The following is a 22,468-nucleotide window of genomic DNA, read 5'->3' as shown; positions in this document are numbered from 1 at the left end:
CGCGTCCTAACGTCTATTCCGCACAAAGGTACATTGATTAAGATGCGTAAAATCTAAGACAATTTCGTGCTTCGAATTTGAAAGGTAAACGAGATGGTGCTGTACAGCTCAATACATTTTGCGGTAACTCTTGATTATCAAAAGTTATGGCAAAATCTTATGGCGCAGTACAGCGCCATCTGTTATGAACGTCAAACTATGCAGCACGTTTTTTTCTTAGACTACCTCTCTATTATAGTCAATTCTCTGTGAGTCCACATCAGACAAAATTTTATTTGCTTTGGTTTAGATATTTCAAACCTCATGTTTACAGCATCATCCAAGGCAAACCTAGGCCTCAAATATCGTGGTACATAAAGGAGGAAGGCGAGACCGCCTTCAATCCACTGCCAGGCAAGGACGAAGTGTATCACGTGGCCGCAGCTCTGACCAACGATCAGTACAAGTGCGTGGCGAAGAATGTAAAAGCTGAAGATGAGCATATTGTAACTCTTGACGTAAAAAGTGAGTATATAGATTTTTATAAAGAATGACTCACGGTAGAACGGTCCGGGTCCGATCCGAGACATCAAGTTGCCGAGTCCGGGTCCCTTTGTTTGACATAATTATTGAAAGTCATAATGTAATGAGTGATTAATATTAGTGACAATTCTGACTTCCGTTGACTTTTCAGGATTTTCGTAAGGTTATTCTATAGATAGGTTAGGTTAGGTTTGTATTATGGCAATCCTGAAAAGTTACGCGTTTATGAGAAAAACCCAATTTATGACCTTAACGAATAACCTAACCTAACGAATATACATTATGACTTAAAACTTTATGGGAAACAATAGAGACCCGTCCGAGTCATCCATCACGCGATGGGTCCGTTTTCTATGATGACGGGTGATCGGTGATCACGTGATGCTTGCTATAGAAAACATAAGTATCGGACACCTGCCGGGCTAGCACAGGAGTGTCCCGACAGTAACTATCTCGCCCGCGAGACAGACTATCCGTCCCTCTTTAATTAAGACAGTTAGACAAATACGGGTAGTCTATGTCGCGGGCGAGATACCCTGGTTGAAGTGGAGAGAGGTGACATGCAACAGGAAAATGCCAATAAAAATGAAAGGCCTCGTAAACAAGACCATCATAAGGCCGGTCCTCACTTATGGCAGCGAAATATGGCCGGTGACCCAGTGACATGTCCAAGCCATCCATGTGGCAGAAATAAAGATGCTGAGGTGGATGTCAGGCGTCTCCAGGATTGATAGGGTTCGAAAGGAACACATCTGTGGTAGCCTCGGAGTGAGAGACGTCGCCGATAAGCTCCAAGAAACTCGGCTGAGGTGGTTTGGGCATGTCAAAAGAAGGCCGCTTGCGTACTTAAGCAGCAGAGCCCTTATTTTTAATAGCTTTGCCTTATCAGGCTCGAGGAGGGGCAAACCCAGATAGCGTTGGCGCAATGTCATCGCTAAAGATTTAAATGCCTGTAGGTTAGTGGAAAACGACGTCCAGGATAGTTCGAAGTGGAAGGAGAAAAGTAGGTAAGCGGACCCCGTCACAGTATGGGACAAGCGCTAGGAGGATGATGATGAAAATAAGATCGTCGAATACTGAAAAAATGAATAAAAAATAAGAATTTTGACAGAAAAAATAATTCAACAGCATATCGGGCCATGCTCATTTAAGGGTTCCGGTAGTTTCTATTCTACCAGAATTGGCTCAACGGGGGCTATTCATTAGTAAGTATCATGTACATTACAAGCATAAGAGACTAGGGAGTACCTTCGCAGCACTTTCTACGTCTGTTTACTAAGAAAAGAAGACTTTTTGCAACAATTTAAAAACGGCTGGACCGATCAAGTAAGCATTAATTTTCATTGAAAGTATTTATTAAGTTTTTCTTTTACGATTTTTTTTCGTATTTTTGGGCCCATGGTTTAATTTCGAATTCGAAAATATTTACTTTAGCAAAAATGGTTGTTTAAGACCCTTATTCGTTACAACCTGTGCAACGATACCCCACACCAGTTAAAAAATAAAATAAAAATATAACGTTATGTATGGGAGGGAATGTATAATTATTTGTGCTATAATAGAACATTGTAGGAGAGGCCGGAAAACCGCTCAAAGATGGACGAGTGAGTTTTGAGTGAGACACGTCAGTGGAAGCCCTCAAATAATACGAGTCCATCTTTAGTGTTTCCGGCCGAGGCATTACAGAGTGGTTTTCACGACTACTGCGAGGAAATACGAAAACTTTGCATAACTGTAAGTACTTTAATAGAAATTAATATTTATATTGGCGTAAGGACAGCTGTTGAAAGAAAGCGATATATTTTGGCCAGGAACATTTATATTTTCTTCACTAGAAGAATTCATTTTTAAAGCGTAGATAGCGTGTCCAATTTAGTAAGTATTTTCCGATCCCGCCAATTTTACTTTTTTTATCACTTTTAAGAGGCGTTTTCCGTTGTTTGCTTCAAACCGACCCTAAACATAGAAGCGTTTTTGCTAAAAAACCACAGCTACAAAAGTAAAAAACGCCTTAAGCGTGAACTGAATGGTTTTGTTGACGTTTCTTTTTTTTAAACAAGTAGGTAATTGGTCCTATAAATAACCTAATTTTATTTTTGAAGGAAAACGTTGCGCCAAAAAAAACCTTTTACCATCACCAATGACAGATGATGATAACAATGATCACCAATGACAGCTGATGACAACAATGAAGCATTGTAGTAGTGGTGGTTCAGGTGCTACAGCTATTGCCTACTTTCCAGCTTGGTTTTAGACCACCTATTGCCACATTTCCGAACAGTGGCGTGAAAATAATATTAACTTACTTATTACTAAAACAATTTTTCGTAGTTTTTATTTTACCGTTCTGTCGCCAGGCATGAAGAAAACCGATCAAAATTAATATATATATATAAATATATATATATATACACGTAAAAACCCGTTTTAACAAGTAATAAAACCGGCCAAGAGCATGTCGGGCCATGCTCAGTGTAGGGTTCCGTAGTTACTCTTCCGTCACAATAAGCTAAACTGGAGCTTAAAGTATAGTAAATTGTTAACCAAGGGATGAAACGCTACCTTTCACGCGAGTTAAACAAATAGGCAAATTTGCATAATCAGTACCTAATTAAAGTCTTTTTACTATGAAGGGGAAACTTTTTGCGATAACTCAAAAACAGCTAAACTGAACATTTCCGCTATAGTTTTCATTTAAAGTCTTTCTTAAGCTCTACTTCCACGATTTTTTTCATATTTTTTGGACCTATGGTTCAAAAGTTAGAGGGGGGGGGGACACATTTTTTTTTCTTTCGGAGCGATTATCTCCGAATATATCCACTTTATCAAAAAAAAATTGTTGAAGACGCCTATTAGTTTTGAAAGCCCTTTCCAACGATACCCCACACTGTATGGTTGAAGTAGAAAAAAAAATTCACCCCCACTTTACGTGTAGGGGAGGTACCCTCAAAAAAAATTTTTTTAGATTTTATTGTACGACTTTGTCGGCTTTATTGCACACCATCCATGCCGAATTTCAGCTTTCTAGCACTAACGACCACGGAGCAAAGCCTCGGACAGACAGACAGACAGACAGACGGACATGGCGAAACTATAAGGGTTCCTAGTTGACTACGGAACCCTAAAAACTAGTTTTCTATATCAGTGCACTCGCCCTACTTAGTAATTATTTCTTGCTGTTTTAGTTGAAATTCTCTGAACTCTGAAGTGAAATTTATAAATCTTTAAAAAATAAAAATTTTGTAAACCATAAGTTTAATTTATATTTCAGCGGCTCCGAAGTTCCAGAATACACCTCTTATTATATCAAAAAATATAGGAGAACCAGTAACTATAGAGTGCTCGTAAGTTTTTGCGATATACTTCATCTATATCTATTTCAAGTATCTTTATTTTTGTATATATAGATCACTATTTTTCCAATTCATTGGATCAAGAATAATATTTTTCACTCTAACCCTATTTCTAATTGTTATTTAGGCTTCAAAAAGGTAAGCCACGACCTAGAGTAACCTGGCAATTCAAGCCTCAAGACACGACTGTATTTACACCATTAGAGTATGAAGGTGAACTGTTGACTATTGGAACAACACAACTGAGCCAGGCTGGGGACTACAGGTGCATAGCGACCAATACTGACGGACGCGATGAGAAGACGACAACATTGCTGGTCAAAGGTATGGCTATCCCCCTCCCCTATTTTTCTCTGCACCACTCACTGCATATTTTAATTTTATTGTCTTCGCTACCCGTCTGTTACGTCAGAGGTATCTGTCTAATCGTCTTTGTTAAATATTTTTGTGCGTGTGTTGTAAACTATGTGAGATGTGCAGTAATTGTATTGTATTATATTGTTAAGTATAATTAGAAAGTGTCAAAATAAACTTGCACAATACTACGATTTTTCGTAAAAAAAAGCCATAGAGGTGATAAAACGTATTAAGTTCAAAAACTGCTTTAATTCAGAAATCATCAGGTGACAACCAAAAATCACTAATTACGTAAAAAAGACTAAACAAAAATCAATCTAGTTTTGGTACTACTAAGGTTCACTTAGCTCTGAACTTGTGGTGAGTTTTGGGTGTCTCCTGGCGAAATGAGAATAGCAGTCATCCGAAAACAATACTACTCGTATTAGATAATTCAAGGTTAAATTTTGAATTATGTGGCCTTGGCGTTCGATAATTACAAAGGTCCTGCATACCTATGGCCAGTTGAGATCGTTTTTGGGTTCGTATGATATATTTTTAAGACAATAATTATATTCATCATTGAATTAAGTCCCGAATGAATACCTCTGGTATTCTATCAACACAGCCAACGCGACAGGACAGAGAATGGCGCCGAAATGTCCAACATTGAAATTACTTTGACTAACGCTCATAATTATTGCATATCCTTTGAGTACCAATTTCATATTTTTATCAAAACAAACCGTTTTAGTAAAAATCCATTTTACTACGATATTTGATATCATTGGAGTACCAAGTAATTTCATGACTTTACACATTCTTTTATTTTCTTTTTAGCTAACCCCACGTTAGAAAAGCCAACCATAAGCATTGAAGAAAACAAAAAGTCAACAATGGAAAATTCAAATATAACTTTGCGCTGCAGGTGAGAGCCTCAAACAACTATTTATTGCTATTTAATTGTACTTTATTTGCATGTTTATAAAGTACTTTCCCAAACATTCAATTCCTCAATATGTTTGTTGTTTCTCATCGAGTTGTTTTGGTTACTTTCTGACTGCATCCTCCGATCTATCAGCTCCATGTATGTTATATTATTGCATTGTCATCGTTATATAGAAGTACACCAAAGTTCAACTAAACCAGACGACGGGAAAATGAAATTTAAGTTGCAAGTTTAGAGCACATTTACGCGCTGAAACTAAGTAAAAGTGTGTAATAATAAAATAAATTTATATCAAGTAATATCAACGACATACAACAGCTAATTATAAGTCGTGTCATTCACTAAGACGCGTGCCTTGACTCGTAATGTGATGTTATTAAAGGTTAGATTTGACAAATCTGCGCGTCATCGTAGATGACACAAACTATAGAACATTAATGACATGCCTTTAAATTAGCGCATGCATGATGTAGGAGGGTCAAAATCCTTTTAGTTGTCTTGTTTGTTGTCCCCGAAACGAAAAATGTGACGGAGTAAAGCTTTTTGTATGGGGTCAAATTTAGTTTCTTATTTTCCTCAAGAGAATTATAATATTCAGCTAAAAAGACATGGACTCAATTATTTATTTATATGATAAAAACCTAAAAAAGGAAGCGTGACAGAGTGGTCAGAAACAAGACAACGAAAAGAATTTGAGTAATTTGACCCAGGTACCAGAACTTCAAACTTCTGCAATAAGCCACAATTTACAAAGTAACCTTTCTTACAGGGTAACCGGAGGTTTCCCCAAACTTACCGTGAATTGGTTGTACAAGGGGCAGTATGCAGATAAATACACGACGATTGTCAAAAATAGCGAAAGCATTATTCTTAAAAATATTCAACAAAGCGATGCGGGACAGTACAAGTGCGTGGCAAAGAACGACGTGGGTGAAGCAGAACAAGTAGTAGAACTCGTGGTCAATGGTAAGTACATACTTCTTGTACCATCGGGGTGCTATCAAGCTCGAGGGCCTGAGAGATTATTACTGTCCTGGAAGCATCAGTAGCAGAGAGGCGGTCTTATGTTAACTGTTCAAAAAACGCAGTTCATGAAGTGCAATGTCCCCGATTCAGACTCAGAATATTGATTGGTTGATGGACAGGAAGTAAATAAATGCAACCAGTACAAATATCTCGGGAGCATTCTGCACGATTCCAGTTCACTGGAGAAGAACATTCAATACAGGATTGCGACCAACTGGTTAAAGTGGAGAGAGTCGACTGATGTGACCTGCGACAGTAAAATGCCGATAAAAATTAAAGGCCTCGTGTACAAGACCATGGCAGCGAAATATAGCCGGTGACCCAGCGACATGTCCAAGCCATCCATGTGGCAGAAAGGAAGATGCTGAAGTAGAAGTCAGGCGTCTTCAGGATTGATAGGGTTCGAAAAAAACACATCGCCTCACACAAACAGCACTGAAAATAGTAGAGAAATGGTGCAAGGAGAATGACCTATTGGCAAACCCAAGACAGCCCGACACAATTCTCTTCACACACAAACGAAAACTGGGTGCATACGAAATGCCAACCCTTTTTGGCACAAGACTGACAATTTCAAAGGATGTAAAATACCTAGGCAAAATCCTGGATGATAAACTGAACTGGAATAAACACCTTAGAAAATAAACTAAACAAAGCAACAGTAGCCTTTTGGCAATGCCGGAGGATGGTGGGCAAGAGATGGGGACTTGCTCCTCACATCATGCTGTGGTTGTACAAAATGGTGATAATGCCAATGATCATCTACGGCGCGGTTGTATGGTGGCCCCGCACCCTGCTTACCACGGCAATAGATAAACTAAACAAAACAAAGACTAGCATGTGTGGCTGTAACGGGCTGTATGAAAACTACTCCGACTGCGGCGCTAGAAATAATGCTAGGACTCCCGCCATTACACATATGTATACAGAAAGAAGCGGATGCCACGGCTCTTCGATTGAAAAATCTAAACCTATGAACATCTTTCAGCTCAGCACACAAGAAGATCTATGAAAATAGGATCTCAAAACTGCCAATGCTGGAAGCGCCTATAGACAAAACACCAAAAACTATGATTTTCTGGAAAGATTACGCCATATCATTAACAGAAGACCCGAGAGAAGGACTAAAACAATCAAACCTAAGAATATTTACAGATGGCTCAAAAATAAATGAAGGGACAGGATGCGGTGTCTTCTCGAAGGACCTGAACATACGCGTCTCAAAACCTCTGGGTGAACATAACTCGGTATTCCAAGCTGAATATGTATAGTAGAAGCTTGCAGTGTTATAACAAGACGGCAAGTGAAACACGAAAATATACTAATACTATCAGACAGTAAATCAGTACTACAAGCGCTATGCAGCGACAAACTTACTTCAGAGCTTGTACTCGAATGTCACCGAAGCCTCACTGAAGTGAGCAAAGAAGGCAACAAAGTAACCGTTCAATGGATAAAAGGGCATAGTGGATCAAGAGGAAACGATGCAGCCATCACTACCAGCATACCACTATCAATATCTTACATGCACAACCAGCTAGACCTACATCACAGACAACTCCACAATAAGTACTGGAAGGAAATGGACACATGCAGGCAGACCAAAGATGTTTTACCGGAACTAAACTACAAGCTCACCAAAATACTACTCAAAACACCTAGACACCAACTACGTAAAGTAGTAGGATTAATTACAGGACACAACACACTTAACAAACACATACGCAATATGGGTAAAACAAACAGCCCCATGTGCAGAGCGTGCATAGAAGAAGAGGAAACAACAAAACACATTCTCCTAGACTGCAAACAGGTAGAAGTATACAGCAGCAAATACCTAGGAACTGAAAGCCTTGCTAGGCTTCATGGAGGAGCTGGGGTGGTTAGAGTAGCGCTACCTCGATTTCACGCAAAATAGCCACAATGGTTGTCGATTTGCGGAAAATGCCCAGAAGCACTAACTAACTTATAACCGTAAACTTTTTCTAGTAACCCCGTTTTTATTTAAAACATGTTATAACAAGTAAAAACCTAGTAAAAACTAGTTTTCTACATCAGTGCACTCGCCCTACTTACTGATTATTTCTTGCTGTTTTAGTTGAAATTCTCTGATCTCTGAAGCGAAATTTATAAATCATCGAGAAAAATAAAATGTTGTAAACCTCAAGTTTAATTTATATTTCAGCGGCTCCGAAGTTCCAGGATACACCTCCTATTATATCAAAAAATATAGGAGAACCAGTATCTATTGAGTGCTCGTAAGTTTCTGCGATATACTTCATCTATATCTATTTCAAGTATCCCTGATCTATTTTTCCTATTAATTGGATCAAGAATAATATTTTTTACTCTAGCACTATTTCTAATTGTTATTTAGGCTTCAAAAAGGCAACCCACGACCTAGAGTGACCTGGCAATTCAACCCTCAAAACACGACTGAAATTATGCCATTAGAGCATGAAGGCGAACTGTTGACCATTGGAACAGCACAACTGAGCCAGGCTGGGGACTACAGGTGCTTAGCAACCAATACTGAGGGACGCGATGAGAAGACGACAACATTGCTGGTCAAAGGTATAGTTATCCCATTCCCCTATTTTTCTCTGCACCACCCACTACTTGTTTTAATTTTCTTGTCTCTGCTACCCGTCTGTTACGTCAGAGGTATCTGTCTAATTGTCTTTGTGAAATGTTTCAATGTTTCTATACGTGTATTGTAAACTATGTTAGGTGTGCAGTAAAGGAGTAGGTATTGTATTGTATTACATTGTGTGTTAAGTATAATTACAAAGTGTAGAAATAAACTTGCACAATTCCAGCAACTGAGCCAGGCTGTAGAGTACCTACTACGATTTCACGTAAAAAAGCCAAAGAGCGACGACGAGAGGACGAGCTGTTCTGTCAACTAGTACGGAAAAACCTTTTAGATACGTCAACTAGTTCGACAGACCGAGCTCGTCTCCTTGCGACTGCGGAGTGGGAGTCGGGTCTGTGGCTGCAGGCACTACCCTCTCCAAATATTGGCACTTTTTTGGATGACACTACCTTCCGCCTGGCAGCTAGCTTATATTTAGGGGCATCAACTAACCAGCCACATCGCTGTCAATGCGGCGCCACGGTGGACATCCTAGGCCACCATGGCCTCTCGTGCGTCCGAAGCGCTGGAAGAATCCCCCGCCACACCAGTATCAATGATGTCATCCGTCGGGCCCTTGTTAGTGCCAGAGTGACGGCAGTACTTGAGTCCAGCAGTCTAGCCAGGGATGATGACAAGCGACCCGAAGGAATGACACTGGTGCCTTGGAGCATGGGTCGGCCGCTAGTTTGGGACGCTACATGCATTGATACCCTGGCACCGTCCCATGTCCCGAGCACCAAAGTTACCGCTGACGCTGCGGCATCCTCGGCCGAAAGCCTCAAGCGCCGCAAATATGCAGCAGTAGAAAGCAGCTACATGTTTGCGGCGTTTGGCGTTGAAACTTTGGGGTCATGGGGGCCAAGTGCGCGTCGGCTTTATAAAGATTTGTCGGCGCGCCTAATAGAGGCTTCGGACGACCAGAGGGCTAGCCACTATTTCGCACAGCTTATAAGTATCGCCATACAGCGGGGAAATACCTTCTAGGCACCTTGCCCATTGACGGCGATTTGGGCCAAATTTTTTATCTTGAGTTTAAGTACTTAGTAAGTTTTATTATGTTTCTTTATATCTTTGTTTTTGGATATTAAAATTATTAAATAATCGTCACTATACTAAACTAAACAAAAATCAATCTAGTTTTGGTACTAATGTTCAGTATAGCTCTGAAAATCACCACAAAGTTCTGGTTGTCTCCTGACGAAATATGAATGGCAGTCATCCGAAAGCAATACTACTCGTACAATACAATACAATACAAATACTCTTTATTGCACACCTCAATACAGAAACAATATAAATAATACAGCACATTAAGAGGTAAACAAAATCGTATCAGGTAGTTCAAAGTTAAATTTTGAATTATGTAGCCTTGGCGTTCTATATGGCCAGAGATCCTTGCCTTGAGATCATTTTTGGGTCGATATGATATATTTTTAGGACAATAATTATACTTATCATTCAATTAAGTCCTGAAGGAGTACCTCTGGTATTCTATCAACACAGCCAACTCGACAGGACAGAGACTGGCACTAAAATGTCCAACATAGAAATAACTTTGACTATAGCACAAAATTATTGCATTCGCCTTTGAGTCTTTTGACTACCAATTTAGTATACATATACTACTTTGATACACATCAAAACAAACCGTTTTAGTAAAAATCCTTATAACTACGATCTTTGAAATTATTGAAATTACCTACTGGAGTAGCAAGTAATTTCATGAATTTAAACATTCTATTTTCTTTTTAGCTAACCCCACGTTAGAAAAACCAACCATAAGCTTAGAAGAAAACAAAAAGTCAACAATGGAAAACTCAAATATAACTTTGCGCTGCAGGTGAGTGCGTCAAAAACTGATTTATTGCTATTTCATTATACTTCATTTGCATGTTTATAAAGGACTTTCTGAGGCATTTTTAATAAGCTTAAATACAATGTGTTTGTTGTTTCATCGAGTTCCTTTGGCTACCTTCGGACTGCTTCCTCAGATCAGTCAGCTCCATATATGTTATATTATTGAATTGTCATCCTTTATACAGAAGTACACCAAATTTCAACTGAACCAGACGACGGGAAAATGAAATTTAAGTTGAAAGATTAGAGCACAATACCCGCTGACACTAAATAAAGTGTGTAATAATAAAATAAATCTATATCAACGACATACAACAACTGATTATAGGTCGTGTCATTCACTAAGACGCGTGCCTTGACTCGTAATGTGATGTTATTAAAGGTTAGATTTGACAAATCTGCGCGTCATCGTGGATGACACGAAGTATAGAACATTCTTCTTCTTCTTCTCGTGTCGATGTCGACTGTGCAGGACCAAAAGGTAGCGACACTTATCGCCCTGTCCGTCGCATCATGGAGGTCCTGCTCAGAGCAGGCATGCGGGCACGCTGGGCAGGACAACATGTGTTCCATTGTTTTGGGAGTCGTCCCACATGGGCATTGGGTGTCTGAGCCGCCTAGAGCGCCCCACTTCAGCATGTTCTCCTTGCTGTGTCCGACCTGGGAACGCAATCTGTTTAAGGCTTTCCAGATTGGCCACGGCTGCTTATGCCTAGCCGGAAGCGTTTCAGCAGGGCGAACGTAGTCGTCAGGAGGGGCGCGGGTACTCTCCCATTGGGCAAGTCGATTCTATGACGGTGGAATCTGGATAGCTGCAGTACACCGCATAAAGCTCCTACGTCTCTTTAGACGAGATGGTGGTAGCTTGTGACCGTGAAGAGGATGCCTTGGGTCTTGTTCCTGCTTCAATTTTGCACCGCTACACGCTACTTCTCTGCGGGTTTCCGGGGGCGCAATTCCTGCTATAGCTTGTTAAGCGGAGTTGCTTTAAGACATCCGGTGATTATGCGGCAGGTGTCGTTTAGTGCCGACGTAACTTGTCCGGCGTGGGTAGGGCGGTGCCACGCCGGGCATGCGTATTCGCCAGCTGTGTAGCAAAGTGCCAGGCCAGTAGCTTTCAACTCAAATCGTCTGAAACTTATAACTTAGCATAAACACACTGAGCAAAACCCATTTCAATCAAAAAAAATTTAAAATGTTGACTTTGGTTTTGTGCTTTTTCCATAGAGACAATTAATGATTAAAAAAAAACCGCACCCGTGACGGATACATATAGTATGCCAAAAAATCAGAAATAATTCATAGTATAACCACCTGCAAGGATATTACAGTTTGTTTTGCGGTTCTTGAGTAATAATGATTTCTTGTTCCTGCTCCATAGGTACATTTATTTTGAAAAAAAATCGTAACTCGACAATTTTCTTTCCAAATCGTCTAAAAAAGGTTACCACAACAATGCTGGGCACAACCTATTTAAATAAATAAAAAACATAAAAATAACAACTTCGGTTTCTATGTCAATGAGAGCCGAATTTCAGCCCACAGTGCGCCATGCTTTTGGTATTTTGAGTGACGAAAGACAGCTGTTATACAATTCCAGGAGCCAGTTCCTGGCTTTCGGCCCAAGGTGTTTGATCTGCTCGACGGTCAGGTCGTCAATGCCGGCAGCTTTACAATTTTTAAGTGATTTTATGGCAGTCTCGGTTCGTGGTGGGTAAAGGGCTTGATGAGATTAATGCAGGTCTGTTGGTTAACAGGTACTGATATTGGTTTGGGCATTATGCAGAAGTTGTGTAGCTGCCTGGTTAGCCGCGCTTTCTTGCTATTATGGGTCATATCGGTGTTGCTCACAGCTTTTTTCCCTTCTGTTAGCCGATATTTCACGCATCAGATCTTTCTTTACCAGTCGAGATAGTCTCTTCAGAGAAAGGATCATTGCAGTATAGTGCTTCGTAGGTCTTCAGAAGATTCGAAGACACGGTTCGAATATTTTTTATGAATTTGTTGTATTCCGATGCCCTTGGTAGCAGTCCGTCCAGGTTTTTATCTATTTGATTCGAAAATTCGCTCCAGTCAGCTTTTTGGAAATTAAAGCGACGACGGAAAGGGACTTTGACGGGTTGCACGACAGCTAGAATCCGGCACATCAGAGGTCTATTTATTTATTTATTTAATCTTTATTGCACAATACATGAAGGTACAAATGGCGGACTTAATGCCTTAAGGCATTCTCTACCAGTCAACCAAAGGGTAAAACCAGAAAGATTAAGTAGGTGCAGTGTCTTTTAAAGTAAATGAATTTGTAACCGAGACTATATATGAATATAAACTATATACAGATAAACTTACACATATACTTAATACAAATAAACATACATATATTAATACATACATAATTATGAATCATTAAGTTGATGAAGAAGAAAGTTTGTCAAGGAAATACTTGCGCAACATGCGCTTGAATGTGAATTTGGTCTGCGCTTGTCTGATAGAGAGTGGGAGAACGTTCCAAAGTCTGATTGCCTGAACAGTGATGGAATTGGACATGAAACCCGTTCGGTGTTGGGGGACAATGAGCTTACGACTACGGGAAGAGCGAAGATCTGTACCTAGACGTGGGGTTACAAATTTAAATTTCGAACGGAGATAATCTGGGGCGGACGGGTCAAACAAGATTGAGTAGAGTGTACATAGAGTACGAAGGGACCTACGCTCTCGAATAGGGAGCCAATTAAGTTTTCTACGGAAAGAGGAGATATGGTCATACTTACGAAGTCCGAACACGAACAGAATGCAGCTATTAAGGAGCCGGTCAAATTTATTCAAGGAATCTTGAGTGAGATTAGTGTAACAAACATCAGCATAATCAAGGACAGGCAGAACAAGAGCTTGGACGAGGAGTTTGTGCTGACCGGGAGAATTTTTTTAAAACGTCAGCAGTATTTACCAAAGCGAGTAAGCGGGTGCTGCCAAGTAATATGGCCTGGCATTTGCGTCTATATTGCAGGTCTATGTTGCGTTCTCGGTATCGGTTTGCAGACTGTTTTGACACACTGAAGACTTATTCCATTATAGAACATTAATGACATCCCTCAACAATAAATAAATGCACATTCATGATGTAGGAGGGTCAAAATCTTTTTAGTTGTCTTGTTTGTGGTCCCCGAAAAATGTGACGGAGTAACGCTTTTTGTATGGGGTGAAATTTAGTTTCTTATTTTCCCCATGAATTATAATCCACAGCTAAAAAGACATGGACTCAATTATTTATTTATTTGATAAAAAACTAAAAAAGGAAGCGTGACAGAGTGGTCAGAAACAAGACAACGAAAAGAATTTGAGTAATTTGACCCAGGTACCAGAACTTCAAACTTCTGCAATAAGCCACAATTTACAAAGTAACCTTTCTTACAGGGTAACCGGAGGTTTCCCCAAACTTACCGTGAATTGGTTGTACAAGGGGCAGTATGCAGATAAATACACGACGATTGTCAAAAATAGCGAAAGCATTATTCTTAAAAATATTCAACAAAGCGATGCGGGACAGTACAAGTGCGTGGCAAAGAACGACGTGGGTGAAGCAGAACAAGTAGTGAAACTTGTGGTCAATGGTAAGTACATACTTCTTGTACCATCGGGGTGCAATCAAGCTCGAGGCTCGATCTACCAACAATAAATGGTAACCAGAGATTGTGGATCCAGCCGCCCAGCCGGTCGACCTAGGTATCGATGGGCGGATGTGGTGGACACGGATCTACGCGAGCTCCAGGTTGAAGACTGTCGAGAAACTGCAAAGGACCGGGATCAGTGGCGAGCAGTAGTGTTGGAGGCCAAGACACACTTTGGGTCGCTGCGCCAGAGGAGTAAGTAAGTAACTAAGTAAGAGATTGTGGATACTTTGAACCAATTCTAAGGGTTGCACTGCTATACAATACAATACTCTTTATTGCACAACTGACATAGTTTAAGGTAAAAAGTTATAGTTAGTAAATTAAAGTTATATAATTTGATATTAAGGTACAAGTCGCTTTTTGGTGAAGAAAGACACTGTGGGATTCGTGAGGAAACATAAGTCCTTATGCAAATAAGGCCTAGTTTCCCCTCTGGGTTGCAAGGGGAATGGCTTTCGTAAAAACTAATGGGATAAGTAATATTGGTTGTTATCAAAATAAATAACATAGTAGCGACATCTATAATGATTTGTACCAGTGTTTCATTACTGTATCTATATACTGTACTGTATCTGTGGTTTAAAAAATAAAATCAGTCCGTTCTAAATCGTTACAATGGTCGTTTCTTTTAACAAGTAAGTTGCCAAGCGGACTCCAGGCTCTCATGAGCCGTGCAATAAGCTGAGGCAGCGCGAAGAAGATGAAATGGGATCTTAATATTTTTACTTACATTTCAGCGGTTCCGAAGTTCCAGAATGCACTGGGACTTATATCAATCAGTGAAGAAGACCTAGCAGTTATTGAGTGCACGTAAGTTACTACAATTCTAGTATGTATTTCTAAATTCGTTTTATTTTAATTTTAACATATTATATTTCTTAAGGATTCAGAAAGGAAGTCCGCGGACAAAAGTAACCTGGCAGTTCAAAGCTCAAGACAAGACTGAATTTATGCCTTTAGAGTACGAAGGCGAATTGTTGATCATTAGAAAAACGCAACTGAGCCAGGCTGGAGAGTACAGGTGCTTAGCGACCAACACCGAGGGACGTGATGAGAAGACGACGACATTGGTGGTCAAATGTAAGGTTATAATAAAAATGAAATTTTCATTTACATAATAGATATAGAGGTATTTCTATAACTAGCTTAAATCTAAAATAGGCCCTTGAAGCATTGTACCAAGGATGCTGGCGGCATTTCGTCGTATCGAAATGCTGATACGTTGTGCGAGGAAACAGCCAGCTCTTTGGTCACCAACTCACCAGTTATGTCACTCAGACGCTTCGCGATTTTTGCAAAAATCTTGAAAACATAATAAAGTGAAACGTTCAGTATTCCAGCAAGCCAGACTAGACCAGATTCAGCCGATATTTATAAGTATAATGTTATGTAACTGGTTTTACTTAAGTAATCACAAGTATTTATTATTTTTCTTTTATGTAATTTTCAGCGAAATCTCCGTCTAAAAATCTAACGATTAAGCAAACGGCAATGGAGAATGCAACTATAAGCTTGAACTGCAGGTTAGTGTAATAATAACTTCAATAAATAAATATAATAATACGCTACAAGAGAGAGAAATTTGTAACAAGCCTTCAAAATACCGGTATAAAGCGAGACGCACGCACGAATAAGTGTTCCGTAGAAAATAATTACTGGTGGCTTTGTGAGCTGTAGACTTTAACCGCAAACATAATTTAAAACAGTTTAAATATGGCCCCGCTATTTAAAAAATCATCGAACCTGCTCACAAAATTTCACGAGAATCAGTTGAGAATTGCGACCTGTGGAGGAGAACATCCGGGCATACGAAAGCATTTTCACCCAAACTAAAACGGGGACCTCTGCTAACGCTCATCCAGGATTAGGTAACTACTGAAAGTGCCGAAAACTCCTATTACGGAAACGGTTGTTCCCATTTACAACATAGGTCGCCGTTAGTTTACCAACTATATACTAGTATGTATCAAGTTGTGATACCCAAATTTTTTCAAAACTAAATTATGCTGATGTAGTGTTCGGCGAGCGCTAGCCAGGGCAAAGGAAGCACCGCAGAGAATACAAAACGCATGTGCACGGTTTTGTTTCCCTGTCCCACGACGAGTACATGTTTCGCTGTTTCTAAACCAGCACGATCCCATTAACATGAATTCACTTAGACATCTGCACTTTATTTTCGAGTCATAAATAAAGAACTCTTATACCTATACGAAAAACATAACTTATCTCGGCGCGCCATAAGACACGCATCACGACTCTCATTTCCTCCACATCGCACGATTGCCTTCCGTAGCAGCTTTCGTTTCGCTGCCACCAATTGTTGGAATGATTTGCCACCACCAGTACGTAATTCTAAAACCATGTCCGCCTTTAAAATTCACCTCCGTAAATTCACACTGGCTAAGCAAAAATGCAACACTTAGGCAACCGTGCACACTCACACACACCAATAGACATTTACATACATACACAAAAACATCCAGATCACTTATAGGCTACTTTTTATTAATTTCCCCTTACTTTTGTACATTGTAACCATATACATAATCCATTTACTGAGTGCCACCTAATCGTTCCACTGGGCCTTACTGAAAATCAACGTCGCTGAGTGTGCCATGTGGGTGGCTCATAACGTGACACCAATTAATGTCTAATTATTTTTATGTTATGCCACTGTGCTAATAAATGATTTTTCTTTCTTTCTTTCTCTCTCTGTAACTGCTAAATGGTGTATAATCGAATCGCAAATGCTAATTCTTCCGTGACATTACTTCAAATTCACGATATGAAAACATTTTCTTACAAACGTAGTCCCCGTGTTCCTCTCTGGACCCTGACTTGACCCTGACATTATATAGACAATATATTTACAATTTGACGTAGATTGACACTTTTACACTTTGTTTTTCTAATGTTATGCATACACCGTCAAGTCGAACTAGCTCTGTCACGTCCTCGTGACGTCAGAAATTGATGGCTCTATACATTTGTTACCGTTCCATGTCAGTAGTGAAAAGTTGAAAACGAGAGACAATGTTTAGTTATTAAAAAGTTGATATTTTATATAGTTTCTTTATACTTTCTTACAGGGTAGCCAAAGGTTTCCCAGCGTCTAGCGTAAAGTGGTTCTACAAAGGACGGTATGCAGATGAATTTGAAATGATTTTCACGCGTAGCGAAAAAGTAATACTTACAAATATTCAACCAAGCGAAGCGGGGCAATACAAATGCGTAGTGGAGAATGGAACGGATAAAACGGAACAAGTTATAGATCTCGTGATTTACGGTAATACCTATGTTTACTCAGAAATTCCAAATTTTACGTTTGGAGATTTGTTCTTGGTTTAGTTTTTTCAGCAAGTTAGGATTTTAAGCAATACTTTTATCAGGATGAAGCTCTGATGACGGGCTTCACGAGGAATAGAGTGAACTTCTTGAATTTCATAAGCATAATCATAGCGATTTCTTACTGTTTTCTAAAAAACAGCATTTGCATAAACCTGGGCTTAGAACCGTTTTTTAACCCCGAAATAGCCCAAAATTTATGCTTTTTACGCATAGGACTGAATTATGAATTTAGGTAACAACTTGGTATTAGAAATGAAATAATAAATCAAAGAACATAATAATACCGGTAGTTTTGTAGTATGAAGAAAAAAACCGGTTCAGAGCCTTGGCATAAACAGTGCCCTTTGAAATTAAACTTTAAACTAAATACAAGAATTAATAAACCTCCACAAGAATTTAGCATTAAATAATTAATTTAGAATTTCGGCCGCGGACTGGATGCAACGCCGCGGCCGCTGCTGTCGTCCAAAACAGCTTAGGTGCATTCAAGTCTATACATTTTGATCGTGCCGCGCGAACCACCGCTCGCGCCGCCAGGTTCCGTGCGGCATGATCAAAATGTATAGACCAAAGGCTCGGAACCGGTTTATAAATTACCGGTAAATACCGGTTTATTTCAGTTTTCCTCCGAACTTTTGTAAGAACGCGAACGTTTTAAGAACTTTATTGTATCCTAAAAAACCGGTTGATTCGACGAGTGACGAAACGGCCGGCCGGCCTAGTGATGTGCCACGTAAACATAGACACCGACATGGGAAGAAACCGGTTTTTATTGCTCTAAACCGGTTAATTTGACAAGAACTGTTCTGATAAAAACCAGTTTAAAAATAACGGTTTTTCGAGCAAGGTTTTGCGCAAAGTACATGATAACGGTTTGGAAATTTAACCGGTTTCCGATAATTGGTATAGGCTTGAATGAACCTGTTTTGGAACCACCGCCGCGTGCCGCGTGCGTCCATTCTGGAGCCTTAAAACTCGTGCCGAGTTCATATTTGTCAATTCTTATTTCAGTGGGTCCAAAGTTCCGGAAAACACCTAACGTTATAACTAAGTCTGAAGGAGAGCCAGTAATCATTGACTGCACGTAAGTTTTTTAAATATATTTATATATTATAGTAATATTAATAGTATACCTAGGGACTCCGTGCACACTACAGGAGGCAGTTAGCAACCTGAAAGCCTTGCTAGGCTTCGTGGAGGACCTGGGGTGGTTAGAGTAGCGCTACCTCAATTTCACGCAAAATAGGCACAATGGATATCGATTTGCGGAAAATGCCCAGAAGCATTAACTATGGTAATATAGTGTCTTTTATTTAGTTTTCACAACGTTTTTATTAAAGGCTTCAGAAAGGCAGCCCACAACCAAAAATAACCTGGCAGTTCAAGCCTCAAGACACAACTGAATTTGTGCCTTTAGAGCATGAAGGAGGATTATTGACTATTGGAACAACGCAACTGAGCCAGGCTGGAGAGTACAGGTGCTTAGCGACCAGTACTGAGGGGTGTGATGAGAAGACGACAACTTTGGTGGTCAAAGGTACGGTCATAACACTTATTATCCATATTAGCCTTAATGTGATTTTTTTTTGTAATTTGTATGCTTTCTGTACTCAGAATCACGAGCTCATTTTATTCTAACACAAAGTTTTTTTTTCTTTTTTTGAGACGTCGCGTCATTAAATGCGACGTTTCGAGTGAAAACAAAGTAGTGATACATTGGTTGCTGAATTATTTTATATGGAAAAATAAAAGTCGTCTGTTTTTTTATGAAAATGATATGAAACTAACTACCCTTTACTTATGCGGTCGTATCATAAATACACGCTGTATACTTCCGACAGATGTGCAGGTTACGGTCGTTACGGAGTGTTTAAAAGAAGGTGTACAAGTTTTCTGAAATTTTAGGGAAATTTCATAGGAAATTAAGGAAACTTTCATTTTGGAATCTGTAAATATTAATCCGCATACAAAAATATAAGGAAAATCGTAAATTGTTCTATGTGACAAATTTCATACTAATATTATAAATGCAAAAGTAAATCTCTTTGTTTGTCTGTCCATCTTTCTGAATAGAATTGATTACGCGGACTGTATGTCGAATTGTATGTCGATATAACGTTCGAAAAATGAACTGGATTAATTGTGACATTGTTTTTTTCTATTGCGATCTAAAAAAAAAGAGCTCATGATTCCGAGTAGAAATAACATCATAAGAAAGTGGCAATATTGTTAAGAAATAAGAAATACTGGAAAACCCAACCTTTTTAGTATGTACTTTTATCTACACACATACCATAAACCCTCTATGATGCCTTCAAAGTCCGTAAATAATGGCCAACATTACGATAAACTGTTTTGTTACAACAATTTCTTATCTGTGATATGATAATGTTGTAATTGCTTCATAACTACATCAAAATCGATTTGGTTATGATATTCAAATTTGGAACATCTCTGAAAAAAAAGCAATTGGATTTGACCTCTATTCTAATATCAGTGGAGATCGTTTGTTAGTCGTATACATCGAAATCAAAAATTCCTTGTAGCTTTTCACCTATTCGCGTTTCGCCGCGATCTCATTATTTCTGAACAGATTTTTTTTTCTTGTAGTATGATTTCTGGTCGCCAATTACAATGGTGTATAAAATTCATAGTATATTTACTTCCCTGCCTTTCTTCACTGTAGTCGCTTTTCACCTCGATAGATATTTGTTTATAATGCGTTATTACATATCGCGACATTTCCTTTAAGCACTATACCTCTATAGTTTTGTTTTGTAAATGCATTTCGCACTTTGTAGTTTATCTCCTGGTTTTGAGTGTGATATATGTAACCTTAGAGGTAGATTTCCTAAATAACAAATTCTCCAAAGCTAGTTAATGTATGGCTGTAACAATGAGGTCAATAAGCGACCGTTTATTATATTCCAGTGATATAGCCAATTTTTTTACGATTAATACAATACACTACAGCAATATGCGACCCAGGTAAAATGTAACTAAATTTTTTTGCGGCTAACTAAATAGGCTATTGATAATACATGCTACATCAAAATTTGCTACCGTTGTAAACACCTATTGAAAATATATGCGGCTAAATAAATAGGCTATTGAAAATACATGCTACATTAAAATTTGCAACTGTTGTAAAAATCTAACAAAATATACCACCGATATTACACGCTACAGCAAAATACGCTATCACGGTGAAACACGAATAGGTGAAAAGCTACAAGGATTTTTTGATTTCGAGGTATACGACTAACATACGGTCGAGATGCCTTTTGGTTCGAAATTAAATGTCAATTTTGACATATCTCGCATGTTAGTTTCTATCGAATGATACGAATATGGGCCCCTGACTCTAAATGGTCTCTGAATTAAAAAAAAACTACGAATGCATGACATGCGTGAAAAACGTTTTCATTTACCGCCATTTGACGTACAGTTTATATTTTAATATAGTTTTAAGTATAAAATGAATATGTTTTGTTGTTTTTAAAGTAAATATAGCGAATGTTTCGTGTAAAATCAGCGATAAAAAAATTCGGTGACGCCACCACATATCCGCGAGTTCCGCCAAGAGTGCAACGATGTCCCAACGTTGGCTGTAATTTGGGTTAGTGCATATATCATAAAAAGTTTACAATATGTGTGAAGATAAAATAGTGTATGTAACTGTACATAATTAGGCTTTAAAACACTCGTGTGATCCGTTTAAGAAACTCACTTCGTTCGTTTCTGAAACCCACACTCGTGTATTTTATAGTTCCCGAATTTCCTATTTTTCGCACTTGTATCGTAATGATACAAGTGCGAAAAATAGGAAATTCGGAACGAGTGGTGATAAATTAAAACACGACCGAAGGGAGTGTTTTAAATCGACACGAGTTGCAAATTGCCTATTCGCACATGTATCGTACAACGTTTTACAGTACATATGGCCCTTTAAATGTTCGACACAGTAACGTAATATGCTAATTTTCGCACTAGTGCTATAAAGTAGCACCATATGTACTGTAAATGCCTTTTATTATGTAGCAGTCACATAAAATGCTATTATTGACTGTTGTTTGTTTAGAACTGGACACACTCCGTAGCGGAGCGTGACGTCACCGCCGCAGCCCCGACTCGATCCTCGGGTCAACAACCCACTCCCGGAATATCTAGCAGTCATTAAGATAAATAAATAAATATTATAGGACATTATTACACAAATTGACTAAGTCCCACAGTAAGCTCAATAAGGCTTGTATTGAGGGTACTTAGACAACGATATATATAATATATAAATATTTATAAATACTTAAATACATAGAAAACACCCATGACTCAGGAACAAATATCCATGCTCATCACACGAATAAATGCCCTTACCAGTGTGGCATGTATGGGACTGAGAGGTGAAATCAAACACAAGTGCTTACTCGCGAGCGTCTGTATTGTAACTAACTCAACATACATCGTCAACTTATGTATATCTATATCTTACACTACTACACACACCTCATCTGAGGGGTTGTTGAGAAAAAAAAAAATGATGTAAATTAATTTTTTTTTATATATAAAAATATGTATACACAATCAAACATTTTTGTTTTATTTAAAGAAATCTAAACATATCGATAGTACAACAAAACACAATTATGAAATATGTTTACATGAAGTCAAACTATTAATGTTAACACAACATGACAAAAAAGGAGCAGTGACACATGAGTCACTGGTTATAAATCTTAGTCCTATTTTTATGAACAAGATCGATCTT

General features: G+C 38.8%; 1 protein-coding gene across 2 annotated transcripts in view; it reads left to right on the top strand.

The window, feature by feature from the left end:
* The window catches only part of LOC133525145 (hemicentin-1-like), a 38,157-nt gene extending 16,080 nt beyond the window's left edge, over window positions 1-22,077 (top strand). Inside the window, exons 10-25 of one of the 2 annotated variants that reach the window (XM_061861404.1) lie at window positions 314-504; window positions 3,794-3,866; window positions 4,003-4,199; window positions 5,052-5,139; window positions 5,930-6,126; window positions 8,372-8,444; window positions 8,564-8,760; window positions 10,577-10,664; window positions 14,096-14,292; window positions 15,090-15,162; window positions 15,236-15,432; window positions 15,803-15,875; window positions 17,442-17,638; window positions 18,712-18,784; window positions 19,041-19,237; window positions 21,782-22,077. In XM_061861404.1, the coding sequence (XP_061717388.1) occupies window positions 314-504; window positions 3,794-3,866; window positions 4,003-4,199; window positions 5,052-5,139; window positions 5,930-6,126; window positions 8,372-8,444; window positions 8,564-8,760; window positions 10,577-10,664; window positions 14,096-14,292; window positions 15,090-15,162; window positions 15,236-15,432; window positions 15,803-15,875; window positions 17,442-17,638; window positions 18,712-18,784; window positions 19,041-19,237; window positions 21,782-21,810 (2,140 nt within the window). In that variant the 3' untranslated portion in view covers window positions 21,811-22,077. The remainder of the gene's footprint in view (window positions 1-313; window positions 505-3,793; window positions 3,867-4,002; window positions 4,200-5,051; window positions 5,140-5,929; window positions 6,127-8,371; window positions 8,445-8,563; window positions 8,761-10,576; window positions 10,665-14,095; window positions 14,293-15,089; window positions 15,163-15,235; window positions 15,433-15,802; window positions 15,876-17,441; window positions 17,639-18,711; window positions 18,785-19,040; window positions 19,238-21,781) is intronic. The other variant, XM_061861405.1, reaches the window with a different exon arrangement.
* The last annotated feature ends 391 nt before the right edge of the window (window positions 22,078-22,468 follow it).

The sequence above is a fragment of the Cydia pomonella genome, chromosome 14 (assembly GCF_033807575.1).
Source record: "Cydia pomonella isolate Wapato2018A chromosome 14, ilCydPomo1, whole genome shotgun sequence".
NCBI classification, from domain to species: domain Eukaryota; kingdom Metazoa; phylum Arthropoda; class Insecta; order Lepidoptera; family Tortricidae; genus Cydia; species Cydia pomonella.
The sequence above is the reverse complement of the archived record's forward strand: the minus strand, read 5'-3'. Positions and strand labels throughout refer to the sequence as shown.